We start from the raw sequence: 14,184 nt of genomic DNA, 5'->3' as shown, positions 1-14,184 counted from the left end.
GGAGCCAAATTGACTCTTATATTTGGTTCCAGTTTTGTACAATCTCAGAGTTAAATGAACACTGAGGATTTTACCTTGTAGGTTGGGGTCTGAGAAAAAAATAATTGGGGTTCGCATGTCCTATAACACATATCAAACTGAGGGTTCAAAATTGATTGAGAATTACTGCTGTACAGATGATTTTCTTTCTTCAAAATCCTTCCAAAATAGCAGATCTACAAGCTCACAATGTGTCACAATGCACGATGCATCGTGAGCCTGTAGATTGGCTCGACGAACAGAACTGCCCAACTTTGTTGATTTTACTGAACTTACAGCATGCAATATCATTCTGTTCCTTCCCCCAGGCGTCTTGTCTTTCAGTGGGTGAGTTGAAACTTATACAGTACGTATCCGGTGCTACAGTATCAACAGTACATTTCTTAATGTATGTTGTTGATGTGACCTTTTGAAATAATATTTTCTAATATTCCACAAAGGAAAGGCAGCAGATTCCCAAGTCTGGTCACATTAACCTGTTTATGCAATTGTTTTCCTGTCATAAGATCCAGCTCATTCAAATGTCTGGCAAAACGATATCTATTTATGCCTGTGGTATGTTATTATTCACTATTCAGTGACTTGCATATGTAGCTTATTGTTGTTTACTGATAAGTTGGTTGATAATGTATATTTGTCCATTTTCTTTGGAATATCTAATTTTTGTTTGTTTTAAATTCTTATTAGTACATTTTCCGAATGTAAATCTCCTTAGTTTGGTCAGACCAGACTCATCTCAATTCTCAACTGAAAGCAGAGAGCCCTCTGACCATGTGGCATCTCAAAATAGGCTAACAAGTTTCATCGTAAAATTGTTACTTCCCCCCACAGGCTTTTTTGTTGTAATCTGCTAGGGTTAGAATTTTAGAATTTACATGGACATAATAATACACAGTAACACAAATACTCACTGTAGCCTAAAGCCTGATTTACTGGATACTTCACTTAGTAAGAGACCACACCTTCGCTCAAGTTTAACCATTTATTGGTAAATTGAATGATGAAAGGGGGGAGGGGGGGGAACCCGGGATGGGTGAGACTCAGGATGGGGGTGTAGTCTCGGGAGAGGACGCCGTGTAAGCGCGCTCGGAGAGCGGGCGTCTCTGCTCCGGAACTGCCCGGGTTCCTGAAAGAGAAGGAGACAAGTGTGATTATTGAGGTGGAGGTAGAAGGGGTGGATGGAGGGTTTGTTCTGGATCACGTAGTGAGAACAGGTAGATGTTGGCACACAGGTGTATTTATACTGTGGTGATTGTGGCAGGATTGGCCAGGTGATAATGACAGGCAGGTGAGTTTGATAAGGAGGGGAGTGATTGATAAGGAGGGGGGAGTGGTTAAGGTCGAGCGGAAGGAGGCCTCTTCTCCCGAAACTACGTTGTATAAATACAACTTCCCTTCACTTAGTAAGAGACCACACCTTCGCTCAAGTTTAACCATTTATTGGTAAATTGAATGATGAAAGGGGGGAGGGGGGGGAACCCGGGATGGGTGAGACTCAGGATGGGGGTGTAGTCTCGGGAGAGGACGCCGTGTAAGCGCGCTCGGAGAGCGGGCGTCTCTGCTCCGGAACTGCCCCAAAAAGAGCTTGCTGGGAGACGAGTGCGGGACTGGAGGAAGGGAGCGAGTGAGGATCTCGAGAATGGGGAAAGGGTTAAAGGCGGCCTAGGTGGAGATGGGCGTTTTGGACATCCGTGATGTTGGTCCTGATGTAGGACTGGTAGGCCTGGGAGGACCAGCGGCCGAGGATTCGGATGAGGTGGTCCGAGAGGCCTCGTCTGGACGCGGTGGTGGCTGCGCCGATGCGGAATGAATGGCCGGAGTAGAGCTGGGAGGGGAGGCCAGACAGAGTGAGGATTCGGCGGAGGTGCTTGTGGAACCAGGAGCGGGTGGCGATGGAGCCCGTCTCTGTGGTGAACAGGGGGTCGTGTGGTGAGGCGTTAAGGGAGCGTCTTGTGGAGACGTAGCGGAGAATGGGTTCGTAGGGGCTGAGAGGGGGATCTGTGCGGAAGAGGTGGATTGCTGAGGTACGCCCGAGCTGGTCTGTCTTGCTGTGTTTGAGGGTGAAAGTGAGGGAGTCGGAGGAGTGGAAGGTGATGTCGGAGAGGCTAGGATGACGGGAAGGGTCGTAACGGGCGGAGGATGAAGTGAATTCTGCGCACCGCAGGAACCCGAAGAAGGCAAGGAGGAACATGCATTCCAGGGTTAGGTCGACCAGGGGGGACAGGTAACCTGAGCGGAGCGTGGCCAGGCATTTGAGGAGTGAGTCGGAGGCGAGGGGCTGGCGGCCGGAGGGTGCCGGGGCTTCGGTGCGGCGAAGGCCTCGGAGTAACATGATGATGTGGGGATGAGTGACGGACGGGCATGGGGACCCGTGGAGAAGTTTATGGAAGAAGTTGATGCCGCTCAGGTATACTTGTGTGGTGGAGGTGCGAAGGCGGAGGTGGGAGTGGGCGTAGGTGACGAAGGCTGCGATGACCGGGAGGTGAGTGGAAGGGAAGGTGATGCTAGAGATGGAGTGGAAGCGCTTGAAAGCGTTCCAGGCGGAGAGGTAGGTTGTAAGGGTAGCCGGCGAGAATCCGTTGAGGATGTGGTGTTGAGCTTGTATGGTGAGCTGACGGATGAGGGGGTTTAGATGAAGGTTGTCGCCGAAAAGGGAGGAACTGGCGTCGGTTGGGGGTCCGCCTCGGGGGCGAGCTGCCGAAATCTCTGAAAAGAGAAACGGGAGAGGGAGTCAGCTATCTGGTTGTGGTGACCTGGGACATGTGCCGCACGGAGGATGAATTGGTGAGTGACGGAGGTCCAGGTGAGGCGGCGGAGGAGTGGTGAGATGTCAGGGGAGCTAGACCGGCCTTTGTTTATTATTGCGACGGTGGCGGTGTTGTCGGAGTGGATGAGGATGCTCCTTCGGGACCAGTCGTGGCCCCAAAGAAGCGTGGCTATGACGACTGGGTAGAGTTCGTGAAGGGCAGAGGAGGGGTGGGTGGCGGAGTGAGACAGGGTGGTGAACTCTGGTGGCCATGCTGAGGCGAACCAGCGGCCTTGATAATAGCCGCCGAAACCGATGGAGGGGGCTGCATCTGTGTAGAGCTGGATGTCTTCTGGGTGGGTGGTGAGGGTGTCGTAAAACAACGTGATGCCGTTCCACTTGGAGAGGAGGTGGTACCAGAGGCGGAGGTCGGTGCGGCATGGCTCGGTGATGGTGATGAGGTCGTGGAGGGAGCGTACGGAGGATGCTGTGGTGAGGAGGTGGGATAGGAAGGGGCGGCCTTGGGGGATGATGCGGAGGGCAAAGTTGAGGTGACCGAGGAGGGACAGGAGTTGGCGTTTGGTGCAGCGGGGCGTGACCAGGTAGTTCTGTAGGAGGAGGGTGATGCGGTCTAGTTTCTCCTGGGGGAGGGAGGCTTTGAACGCCACGGTGTCCAGTGTGATGCCGAGGAATTCCAGGCTGGTAGCGGGGCCGAGGGTCTTTTCCTCCGAGAGGGGGACTCCGACGTCTGCAAAGACGGTCCTGAGGATGGAGAGGCCGGGTGTGGGGTGGGGGGGAGGGGGCTCGACAATGAGGAAGTCGTCCAGGAGGTGTACTAGGTGGGCTATGGGGTGGTTATTGATCAGAATCCAGCACAGGGCGTCTGAAAGGGCGTTGAAAATTTTTGGGCTGCTTTTGCATCCAAAGGTGAGGCGAACGGCAAAGTAGTAGGAGTCCTTCCACTGGACTCCGAAGAGGTGCCAGTAGTCGGGGTGGATGGGGAGGACCTTGAATGCGTTAGTGATGTCGGCTTTGGAGAGGAGGGATCCGCGGCCTGTGAGGTGGATGAGGTTGATGGCGTGGTTGACGGTGTGGTACTGCATGGAGAAGTCGTGACTGGGGATGAGACTGTTGATGCTGGGGATGTGTGAATTGTGGGGGGAGGAAAGGTCTACGACCAGGCGCTTCTTCCCCGAGTACTTTCGGGTGGCGATGCCGATCGGACTAATACGGTACAGGGGGAAGGGAGGCTCGTGGAAGGGCCCCATCATGAAGCCCTCCTTGACCTCTTTGGCGAGCAGGGTGTCGACCGTGGTTGGATCTTGGGTGGCTGACAGGAGGTTGTGGGAGGTGTGGGAAGTGGTGGGGATGGCTAGCAAGCCAGGGTGGAATCCGTTGGTGAAGCCGTTGATGAGGAAGTGTACGAACTGACGGTCGGGGTGGTTGCGGAGGGAGTGGGAGAGGGCTGGGACTTTGACGGGGGTGCTGAGGTGGCGGTGTGCTAGTCACGTGGGGTTGTGAAGGCATGCTGCACGGCCGTGAGCTCCTCCGCAGAAGGAGCAGGCATGCAGCATCCTACAGGAAGATTGAGAGCAGCCAAGGTGGTTAAAGTTGTTGCAGATCATCCTGCCGGATTGGTAATAAATGGGCCTACCTTGCTTGTCTGTGGCTGTGGTGGGGGAGATGAGGCTGTTGGCAGGTTGTTTGGGGACTATAGGGGGCGGGGGGGCTGCGGAGTATGGGGGGGGTTGGGCTGCGGAGCGGGAGCGGGTGGATTGGGCCGGAGGGCGGGCGGAGGAGGTGGGTGTAGAAGCGGGTTTGGGTTTGGGCTTCTGGACGGCCGTGGTGCAGGCGGAGGCGGGGTGGGAGGGAGCTCCACAGACCTCGCAGGAAAGGGAGGCCCTGGACGCGAATACCCTGCAGTAGAGTTCGTGGTCCAGGACCCCCCAGTACACTGTCTGGTTGAACTGCTGAACGCATGCAGCCGCCTGGGTGGTGAAGAGAACGTGGTACGTGTAGTACCCCGTGCCGCCGAACCGAATGGCCAGCTCCAGGACCAGGGTGAGGTACTGGTCCAATTCGGCTCGGCGGCTAGGGTACGCGGAACATACCACGTCTCTATACAGAGAGAATGCGAAGGCGAACTCTGTGGAGGTGAGGTCCCGTGACCGTGTGGGGAGGGGTTGGCGGAGTTGTGCGAGGCAGCCGAGGGGGGTGATGAGTTCTCTGTTCCTGAGGGGGTCTGTGAGTGATGGTTGTATGAGTTCTGCCAGGTCTACGTACGTACCATTCAGAATGAGGGTGCGGAGGTGAGGCGGGACTGGTGACGGCCTGGGGACGGCGGCCTGCGGGGGGGCAGCCAGGGTGGCTGATGCCAGAGTGAAGGTGGGGGCCGGGAGCTGGGCGGAGGGCATCTGGAAGGCGGGGGGGAGGGAGGGGAGAGGTGTCTGGGAGGTTCCGAGGAGCATGGAGGAGAGCATCGAGAAGACCTGGGCTGGGTCGGGAGGAGGCGTGGCCTGGGTGGTTGCCGTGGTGGCGGAGAATGCAGGGGGGGGCGGAGCCTGGCCGAGTGCGGCGGGGGGATGCTGGGGTGGCTGGGGGGTGCCCTGAGCACCGTGGCGTGCTGGGTGGTGAGAGGAACGAGTCCTGTGGCGCTGGGTGCGCTCGGGGTGGGCAGGAGGGGTGGGGGGGGGGCGAGTGGTAGCGAGCCTGGCGCTGTGGGGGCTCCAGGTGGGTAGGAGGGGGGGAGGGGGCCGGGCGGCGTCGTGACTGGCGCCTGGTGGGCTCCGGGCTGGCGGGGGGTGGTGGGCGGCGGTGAGGCTGGCGTCGAGCCTGGCGTTGGGTGGGTTCCGGGTGGGCCTGGTGGCGGGCTTGGCGCTGGGTGGGCTCCGGGGGGGGAGGTGGCGAGCGGTGGCGGGACTGGCGTCGAGTTTGGCGCTGGGTGGGCTCCGGGGGGGGAGGTGGCGAGCGGTGGCGAGACTGGCGTCGAGTTTGGCGCTGGGTGGGCTCCGGGGGGGGAGGTGGTGAGCGGTGGCTGGACTGGCGTCGAGTTTGGCGCTGGGTGGGCTCCGGGGGGGTAGGTGGCGAGCGGTGGCTAGACTGGCGTCGAGTTTGGCGCTGGGTGGGCTCCGGGGGGGGTGGTGGCGAGTAACGGAGAGCCTGGATGGGTGGGGGGGGGGGGGAGGGGGGGGTGGCGGTCTCTGCGAGGCTGGCGGGCGGGGGGGGAAGAGGGGGAGGTGGGGGTCGAGTGCCCGCTTTGTGTTGCTGAGGACGAGGGTGGGGAGGAGGAAGGGGATCTCTTGCGGGTTTGTTGTTGGGATCGACCACGGCAGAGAGACACGGGGGGGGAGGGGGAGACGGTGTGGTCCTGAAGTGCTCGGCGGTGGACTTGAGGGGGGAAGGGAGGAGGCACTTGCTGGCCTGAGGGGAGAGAACGGGAGGGGGGGGGGGAGGGGAAGGAGGTTGGAAGTGGGCGAGGTGCGTCGCCGCCACCGCCGCCTGCGGGGCGTATCACGCGCCCGCCTGCGGGGCGCATTGACGCACGTGCCAGCGTGCTCAGGGGGGGGGAGGAGGGGGAGGGGAAGGAGGTTGGAAGTGGGCGAGGTGCGTCGCTGCCACCGCCGCCTGCGGGGCGTATTACGCGCCCGCCTGCGGGGCGCATTGACACACGTGCCAGCGTGCTCAGGGGGGGGGAGGAGGGGGAGGGGAAGGAGGTTGGAAGTGGGCGAGGTGTGTCGCCGCGACCGCCGCCTGCGGGGCGTATTACGCGCCCGCCTGCGGGGCGCATTGACACACGAGCCAGCGTGCTTGTGGGGGGGGGAGGAGAGAGGGAGGAGGGGGAGGAAGGGTGGTTTGTAGCAGGCTGTGCGTGCGCCGGCCGGCGTGTGTGTGAGGGGGGGAGGGGGGGGGAAGTGGGCCGGGCACGTGCCTGTTGTAGCTGCCGGGAGGCAGGAGGGGGCGGGGCCGCGCCACGTCCAGGTTGGCTTGATGGTTTTGCCAGCCATAGGGCGAACAATGTCGCCTTTCTATCCGTCCTCTGAAAAGGAATCCCTCTGGCCGTGAGCAGGCGCTGGAGACCGGACACCGTCCAGTCGGCGACGGACAGATTTAATTGGCCGAAGCTGGCTATGACTGGGGCGACAGAGGAGGAGGATCGCGAGTACGTGGCGCGGCTGCTTCTGCTGCTGCTGCTGCTGCTCGGTTCCGCTGGCCTTGGCTGTGCCGGCGGGACCGAGCGCGAGCTTGACATGCCGGTGTCGGGAATAGCAGACACACGGCTAGAGCTTCCTGACGAAAATAGGACGTCTTCGCTATCTGAAGCGTGAAGCTCCAGCTCGCGCTGATTGTGAGAATCCATTTGGTGGATTGTTTCGCTGCAGCGGGGCTGCGGCTTCCTCTCTCTTCTCCTTTTGAGTGAGAAAAGAAAAAGAGAGAAAACCAGCGAAAAGCGCCGCTGCTAAGCAGCACTTTAATGTTCGGTGTAGGACACGAACACGGGTATTTTATATGTTTAAATCACGACAGTATACAAGTAAATGTACGGAGTGACAAGTGATTTATCTTAGATTTTTTGGTGGATTGTTTCGCTGCCGCGGGGCTGCGGCTTCCTCTCTCTTCTCTTTTGAGTGGAGAAGAAAAAAGAGAGAAAACCAGCGAAAAGCGCCGCTGCTAAGCAGCACTTTAATGTTCGGTTTAGGACACGAACACGGGTGTTGTTTAAATCACTACACTATACAAGTAAATGCACGGAGGGACAAGTGATTTATCTTAGATTTGAGAGCAGTACAGAAAATGAAACTAACGGCTGATTGACGGGTTGTCAAGCAGTTTTACGCTTACGTTTCGTTGTATGTTCAGGTCGGCGGGGACAGCAAGAAGACACTTCTGGCATGTCGGGTTCTGGATCACGTAGTGAGAACAGGTAGATGTTGGCACACAGGTGTATTTATACTGTGGTGATTGTGGCAGGATTGGCCAGGTGATAATGACAGGCAGGTGAGTTTGATAAGGAGGGGAGTGATTGATAAGGAGGGGGGAGTGGTTAAGGTCGAGCGGAAGGAGGCCTCTTCTCCCGAAACTACGTTGTATAAATACAACTTCCCTTAGATAGCGGTCATGTTCATGTGTTGTGAGCTTGTATGATCCGTTATTGCCAGTGTGCCACACACACACACACACACACACACACACACACACACACACACACACACACACACACTCACACTCACGCTCACGCTCACACTCACACTCACACTCACACTCACACTCACACTCACACACACACACACACACACAGGAACTACTGTATGAGGCTTAGGCCCGTTCTCATACAGTATGCTGCTGATTCTCAAAGATGTCAGTTGTGGGCAGCTATTATCAAAGTCAGACTATGATTTCATGGACACTCGTCATTCCGGATCTTTATATTTTGGAATGTTGAACCTATTGTTTTGGTAAAGAAGAGAAATTTATTTATTAGATTAAATAAAATACAGAACCTAAACAAGTAAGTAGAAACATTCTGCTCTTCCTTTATAACTCAGATGCACGATGCCTTGCCCTTGTAGGGATATTTAACTTAAAAAAAGGTTCGGGTAAGTCTACTCAGGCTTTTGTGAACACCCCAGACAGCTTTTTAGGTTGCTGATCCAATATTTAGATATTTGATATTCATTTTAGCAGGTCACACCTGTGGATGTGCATTGTATAGGAAGGGGCGTAAAAGAAAAGCCTAAGTATGATCAAATTACCCCAAATCTTTTAAAAAGTGAAATATTCCAACGGTTTAGCTTTTCATGACCCCTTAATATTGGTTTGCTGGTATGACTATATATCAACTCAACTATGTGCACATGCTGAACTGACACTGATGGGAAATTGTCCATATTATATTTCAAAATATAGAGAAACGTTACTACATAATATCCCAAAGATATTTCCACACATCTGTTTTTAGAGCAGAGTTTCTCAAAGTGGGGTCCGAGGACCCCTGAATGGGTTCCAGGGGGTCTCCAGTTAAATTGTTTAATACCGCATAAAAATCAGTTTGACCACTTCAATCCTATATGCATTGAAACAACATTGTATGGGGGTACTTATTGGCACAAAACATTTTCAGATGGGGGTCCGTGGCTAACTACATTTTGGACATGAAAATGAGAACCACTGGCCTAAAACAAAACATCAATTACAGGTACAAACTACACTGCACTAGCAGGAAAGAACCCAATACAGTTCAGATTTAAAATGAGTTTTAATATCTCAAAGTTCACATGAATTCTTCCTAGAGGCTTTACTTGTACATTATTTACATTGTTGACCATTCATTCACATACTTGTACTAAAATATCAGACATCGTGACAAATTGTCATAAAAACATACATTTTTCATAAACCTTGATACATGATATATGTTCCCATTAAAGGAAATTTGTTATTTCAGTAATTTCCAATATTTTGTTGTCAGATACTCCTTTTGATGTATAAATCTCAGACGAGCTAAGGAATATGTGGTCCCCTGACATTATCAAATTGCATTGTATTGAGATGGGGTACATTTTATGAAGTTGTGTTCCCATGCTTAAACACTTACACCCTCTAAGAGTCTTAGAGAAACAGACTTGAGTTACAACTCTACTTTGACCACTTCACCCCCCCCCCCCCCCCCCCCCCGTCTACTCTACACCAAGATCTTTGAACTTTCGTGAATGTTCCCCTCAGAATAGGGATGCTGGAGTTCAAGTGGTTAAACTTTTTTATATTGCATCAAATCAGGGATCCCAATCCCACTGCTACCAGTTTGCTGGATCTCTACTACGCTGGCCATCAGCCACCGCTACCACTTTTAAAGATGGAGTGCCACAATTTTTGTATTTTTCCAGTTTTTCATGTGTCTATGAGGTGACAGTACTTCATTAGACACCCTGGAGTTGTTTTTATGTGCAATGGTGTATTAACTTTGTATTTAGGGTTTCTTCCTGGAGGCTGAATCCTTGACAGTCAAACGGGCCAATGAAGTAAACAGTAATATAGTGACATCACACTATCAGCCCCTCCCCTAACCCCTCCCCCCTTTATCATACAACTACAGCTGTGGGTGCGGCTTCAGTTCAGGTGGATCACCACCCATCACCACCCACCAGGCAGACCAGGCATACTTAATGAACTGGTGGGCGTGTCCACATAAAAGCATGATTTTAACAAATACTGTACACTTTTTGGAAAAAGTTCTTCCCCCTTATATTGTAATAATACCTGATGATCATGTTTTAGGGTGGAAAAAAATGGTGGCACTCCATCTTTAACTTTTTCAAAAAAAAAATTAAATAGCCAGTCTACAAGGTCACAACACGTGGCAATGCAAATGCGTTGTGAGAAGGTAGACTGGCTATTTGTGTGTAAAATATGTCTTAGGTGAATAATCATTTCCTAGCTGGGACACAATAGTGTATCACATTCGCTGTGTAAATAATTGCAACCTTTTAATATTGAATCAAATTGTAATCAGCTTCACGATCATATTTTATAAAATAAAAATAAAAAAGAACAATACCATACCAAACCAAACTAATAAACAAAAATAAATAAAACATACCAAAGACACATTTTCTGACCATGGCATCATTAATGGCATGCAATTCAAAGTAATTAGATTATTGGAAAGAGTCTCATGCCAAGGTTACACATAGACCCTGACAATTCTATTTCTACAGGTAGTGAGTTTTACTTATATGAAACCTAATTTATTCTATACTTATATTAATTTAAATGATAAAATAGGGCTTAGCCACGTAAGACACGCACACACACACACACACACACACACGCACGCACGCGCGCGCGCGCACACGTCACGACAATGACTGAACACATTCATTCAAAAGCCGTCCAGAGTAAAACTAGAATCTTCTATTGTATTGATTTGTCAGCTAAAAGCTGCAGGATGTTTATTTGACAATAACTACAGTATATCCAATAAGTGGGCCAAAAATATTGTCATGGTTCTTTCTGTTTCTTCAGTGATAAAAATGTATCTAAGTTTAAACAAACATATATGTTTACTCTATAAGCATGAAAATACAGAGCTGCCATAGTTGTTTTTGCCATTTCCAATTGTAATAGAAAGTAGAGTATATTACACGAACTGCATGAGCCCATAACCTGTATTAATAATACAGGCATGGGGACATGACAGATTTACAACATTTCCTTTACCTATTTCAGGGGATACAATCTGCTGAACTTTACTTTATTTTGATAACCCACAACTCAAATATTAAAGAAAGAAAATCTATAAAATCTGAAAACAATTAATTTAGTATATATATATATATATATATATAACATAGGTCAGTCATTCTAATTCTAAACAGTATAAAAAAAATGTCAAGACCAGAGAATAGCAACCATGTGAGTGGTTTGTTAGATCATTTCGACATTTTGTACATTCATATGTAAAACCTATTGCTTGCACTACAAATTAGACTTTTTTTTGCAGCAGGCAGCAGGGAGAATTGCTATCACACAGAACTGTCTAATAGTGCTAAGTCCGATTCACCGCACGATGGCGGCGTGCGTCAAAAATAGGCGGCCTACGGCGCGTTGAGCGCTTGTAGGTCTGCTATTTTGGCATGTGACGCCGTCACGCACCAGAGCACAGATTAGGCATAACATGGACTACAATGTAGCTGTCCAGCACTTGAAATATAACGATATGAATATGCATGAAAACCCTTGTGGGGAGAAAACAGCATTTTATATACATATAATATATATAGTATACTATACAGTATAACAGTGCAAATAGTTGGTTCTCTAAATAATACAAAAATCAAAGTGTACATAGCAATACAGTACGTTGCCTGATGGAAAGTAATATAGTACCTATAGAAATAGAACACATACAAATAAAATATAAAAAAATAAAATATAAAAAAATAAAATATAAAAAAGTAAACACAGAAACACAATAAGCTACCATCCTAATGAATTGGCATTAATTATTCAGACATATATGCCTTTTATTTAACAGTAAAAAAGCTCTACAGTGATGCAGATTGATTATCAATTTGAACAGTACTATACAGTACATCAGTGCATTCAATACTGCACATAAATGTATGAAACACTTTCTGATACAAAAATATTTTATAAAATGCATTAACTTTGCATTGGAACACAAGAAAAACAGACGGTGAACAACAAAATATGACACATACATTTCCATGGAAAATAAAATACAATAACGATTAAAAAAAAAGCTTTAACGTTTGGAAAGTTTCCCCCAAAAACATCCATAATAACATGCGAGCAATATAATTAATTTAGACTGGTGTTTTGGTCGCCGCATGGATTAAAATTCCCAATTTTGGCGAGGAAAGAAATAAAAAATAAAAGTAAAAAAATAAAATAAACATTCTGGCTAAGCAGCAAGAGTTCCCTTATAATTAAGTTATACAGCAACAGAGAAATTCCCTGTTCAGTGTTCAGTGTCCTACTCACGGTCTGTGGCATAATGGAATACAACATCTTTCTCTCTATTATAAATACAGTCACCTTGCTGCCCCGGTGTGGACGGTACATGTATCACCACCAGTGTATATGTCTACAGTCTTCATGGTTTCTCTGCCGACTAACTGAGCTTTTGCAGGAGTTTGTCTTCTATCAGTTCAAACTGCACACTCACTGACATCTCTGCGATGAACTGTTCACAGCCCTCCTTCGTCACCTGCTTACAGTAGCGCAGGTCTATGTGGCAGACACTGCCACAGCGCTTGAAGTAGGTCAGAGACTGGTCAGTCACCCTGTTGCACACTGTATGGAGAAAGGAGGTTTGGACAAGTTAAATTGAATGACAGTGATATAGTGACATCACAATATCATCCCCTCCGCTAACCCCCCTTTATCAGACAACAACAGCTGTGGGTGCGGCTTCAGTTCACCCATCACCACCCACCAGGCAAACCAGGCATACTTTATGAACTGGGGGGGCACATAAAAACATAATTTTAACACTCTCTGTACACTTTTTTGAAAAAAATCTTTCTCCTAGGTATAATCATAGTACCTGATGAACATGTTTTAGGGGGGGGGGGGGGTTATCACGGCACGGCACTCCATCTTTAATAATGAAACTGTCAGGATGTAATAGACATTTTTAGAATCTGATCTCAGGTCAGAATGGGTTAACATATGTGAGGTTAGCACTAGATCCCGACCAATGCCAGAGTTTTGGGTCCGATGCAATATGGTTTTCGGACACCCCTGAATTAATTACTTAGCGATGCACCGATATGGAAATTCTTGGCCGATGACGATGTTTCAAATAACAATTTAGCCAATAGCCGATACTGATACCGATAGATGTTTATTTCGTTTATTTAGTTGTTTTTATTTCCACCTTTTGTGCCAGGGAAACAAATACATCTTCAATACAAGCAATAAATGTTCTGAATCTACAGCTTGGTACTAGGCTGCAGATGACCAACACACCGACATAGCCAACGAAAAGTGTATGCTTACAAACAACAGCTAAATATCGGCTACTGCCATCGGTCAATGTCAGTTTTACTTGCCGATACCGATAATAGTTAGGTAAAGTTAGCTTAAGTTGTGGCAAATCTGCAAAGAAAATGCTTACTACTAGCTTTCTTCACAGATGTGTTCATAAAGGTGTCTACTGTCTACTGTGACGGCCCTGCCCCCTCTGCCTCACTGTAGGCTAGCCAGCAACCTCTGTGTTTGCAGAGTGGAGCAGGCCGTCAGCCCAATTAATGCTCACCTGAGGTGGGCGGAGCTTAGGGCACTATATAGGGAGCTCTCCTGGCTGAGCTCAGTCTCTCTCTGTCCTCCCTGCAAGCAGGACCTGTTACAGGTTGCCACCTGGCTCAAGGGCCTAACCGACCTTTTGTTTGAGTTATGTTTTGCACCAGCTAATACAACACGCCCACACCACTCTCCATGCATCCACACACTGCACACATTACTGATGACTCATATCCTCACATCCCACACTTCATTATTTTGCTATTCTTTAATTATCTTATTATAATAAATATCATTACAAAACGTTTATGCTCTTGTGTGGACTCCCTGTTTTGCCATGCATCCCCTAGTGCATGACCAATGGGGGCTCGTCCTTACATAATTGATTAATTGATTTATTAATTGATTAATTTGTTTAAAGTTTTTTCAGTTTTTTTGAAATTCGGTTGAGTTTGTCTTGGTTGGGAGTTTCACACTTGAGTTTGTTTGTTTTTTGGTTAGGAGCCGGACAGAGAGTGCATTTGGCCCCAGTTCTCAGAGTGCAGCATTACAACAGAGGTAAGTGTTGGGATGTGTTTGGCAGGTGTTAATTTTGTTTATGGTTGGAACAAATCCCTTAGCGGCTTCACTGTTAG

At 49.4% G+C, this 14,184-nt stretch overlaps 1 protein-coding gene across 2 annotated transcripts in view; it reads right to left on the bottom strand.

Annotated features, from left to right (window-relative positions):
* Positions 1-10,358: 10,358 nt before the first annotated feature.
* The window catches only part of kdm2bb (lysine (K)-specific demethylase 2Bb), a 40,240-nt gene continuing 36,414 nt past the window's right edge, over positions 10,359-14,184 (bottom strand). For both annotated transcript variants that reach the window (XM_083794083.1, XM_083794084.1), the window contains exon 21: positions 10,359-12,598. In XM_083794083.1, coding sequence (XP_083650209.1) covers positions 12,417-12,598 — 182 coding nt within the window. In that variant the 3' untranslated portion in view covers positions 10,359-12,416. The remainder of the gene's footprint in view (positions 12,599-14,184) is intronic.

The sequence above is a fragment of the Protomyctophum parallelum genome (genome assembly GCF_964188405.1).
Source record: "Protomyctophum parallelum genome assembly, chromosome: 21".
NCBI classification, from domain to species: domain Eukaryota; kingdom Metazoa; phylum Chordata; class Actinopteri; order Myctophiformes; family Myctophidae; genus Protomyctophum; species Protomyctophum parallelum.
This window is presented reverse-complemented; position numbering and strand designations above follow the sequence as displayed.